The sequence below is a fragment of the Pteropus alecto genome, unplaced genomic scaffold (genome assembly GCF_000325575.1).
Source record: "Pteropus alecto unplaced genomic scaffold, ASM32557v1 scaffold13, whole genome shotgun sequence".
NCBI lineage: Eukaryota > Metazoa > Chordata > Mammalia > Chiroptera > Pteropodidae > Pteropus > Pteropus alecto.
In genome coordinates, this window is record NW_006434373.1 from 8527749 (window position 1) to 8529354 (window position 1606).

Here is a 1606-nt window from a genome sequence, read left to right on the forward strand (position 1 = left end):
AAAAGACCCCCTACCCCAAAGAAAGAAATGGGAATGTAAAAGATGCCAACAGTGTGTGACAAGAGCACAAAGCCTTTGGACTTCTTTTCCATCTGGAGAATTCGTACTCTTCACACTCTTTATGATAAAGTTTAGTGTCCCTTTCTATCGGTCATCTGCCTCCCTCCGCAACACCAACTGCTGTGTGCTTAAAGCTCTATAGTTAAGGTATACCTGAAAGGAGGAGAGAGAGAGTCGTGATATGGAGGAAACAAGGACACACATTTTTTTCTTCCCAAGGCAAAGCAAGAGGGTGGCTGGTGGACTCCAAATCTCACTCCTATCATACTGCCATCAGACAATCCGGGCTAACAGCTTTTTCCGGGCTGTTTTACGTATGGTAATTCTAAATCTGGTTTTTTATTTCTTAGGGGGTATCTATACAAGTATTTTAATAGCACTAAGAACATAAATCACCTATCTTATTCAATGAGCAAACTACTTCAGAGACTTGAGATCAAGTACTCACAAGAGATCACTAACAAGTTAGACACAGATCCCTCTCATAGAAACCTCATTATCAGTATGAGCAAAGGAAGAAAGCCTAATGGGATTTAGTAGCTTATTTACCATCTACTATTGACACAGCTTTACTTACTAGGATCTCTTTCTCATTAAAAAATTTCTTATATATGCAATTTTCTATCCATGCACTTCTTACTTCACCATTAGGTAAGGGCAACCACGCTACTGGAGACAAAAGAAGGAATTTAGAGTTAAGAAGGAGAGGTTTTTAAAAAGGCAAACCAACTGAGTATTTTGCAATGGATCTTTGGGAGAAGGAAGGGAAAGAAGGAAACTGAACTGCTAACCTAAGAACTATATCCTTCACCTTTCAAGTGTGTAAGGTGTCACAAGGGAAGGAATGACTGAAGGCACATAATTATGAGTAGAGCTATAATTATTAACCCTGTGCTCTGAGGGGGGGAGACTGAGATATGCTTACTGGGCCATCATGATTGCTGGACAAAACAGAAATTGCCCAAAGGTTTTCCCCAAATGTCAAAAATCTAAGTTATTTTGTATCTCCACTGAAATAGTTAATGGTGGAAGAGGTGGTGAGGGTTGGAAGCCATCCATTAAACACTGGGAGAAGACCAAAATCAAAGGGGGAGGGGGAAGAGTTCTCAAATTACCACAAACAAAACAAGGTAAATGTGTAAGTATTTACTTGAAATTTCAGAGAAGATACTGAAAATATTCTTTTAAACAAGGGAAAATATTTCATACATAACTATTATTAATTATTATTCTAAGAACATAATGAGTGAACAAGACAAGCTTTGCTTTCAGAAAGCTTACAACCCAATTAGGAAAACAGATGAGTAAAGAGATAACTGCAATGTAGGACAATAAATAACAAAGGTAAAGACTGTGTCTGTGAAAGCATTTAAGAACACGAAACCCAGTTTGGATGAATGAGGAAACACTAATGGAAAAAGAGATAATAAAAATTAAAATTGCTTAGCACCCATTTTATACACATACACACACACACACACACACACACACTTACTGATTGTATTTTATTTTAGTGACTGTAAAAATAGGAAGATTTTTATATGAA

The 1606-nt window shown here is 37.2% G+C and overlaps 1 protein-coding gene across 1 annotated transcript in view; it reads right to left on the reverse strand.

The window, feature by feature from the left end:
• The window catches only part of TPP2 (tripeptidyl peptidase 2), a 65342-nt gene that overhangs the window by 60357 nt on the left and 3379 nt on the right, over positions 1–1606 (reverse strand). The window contains exon 3 of the mRNA XM_025044981.1: positions 638–757. Coding sequence (XP_024900749.1) covers positions 638–757 — 120 coding nt within the window. The remainder of the gene's footprint in view (positions 1–637; positions 758–1606) is intronic.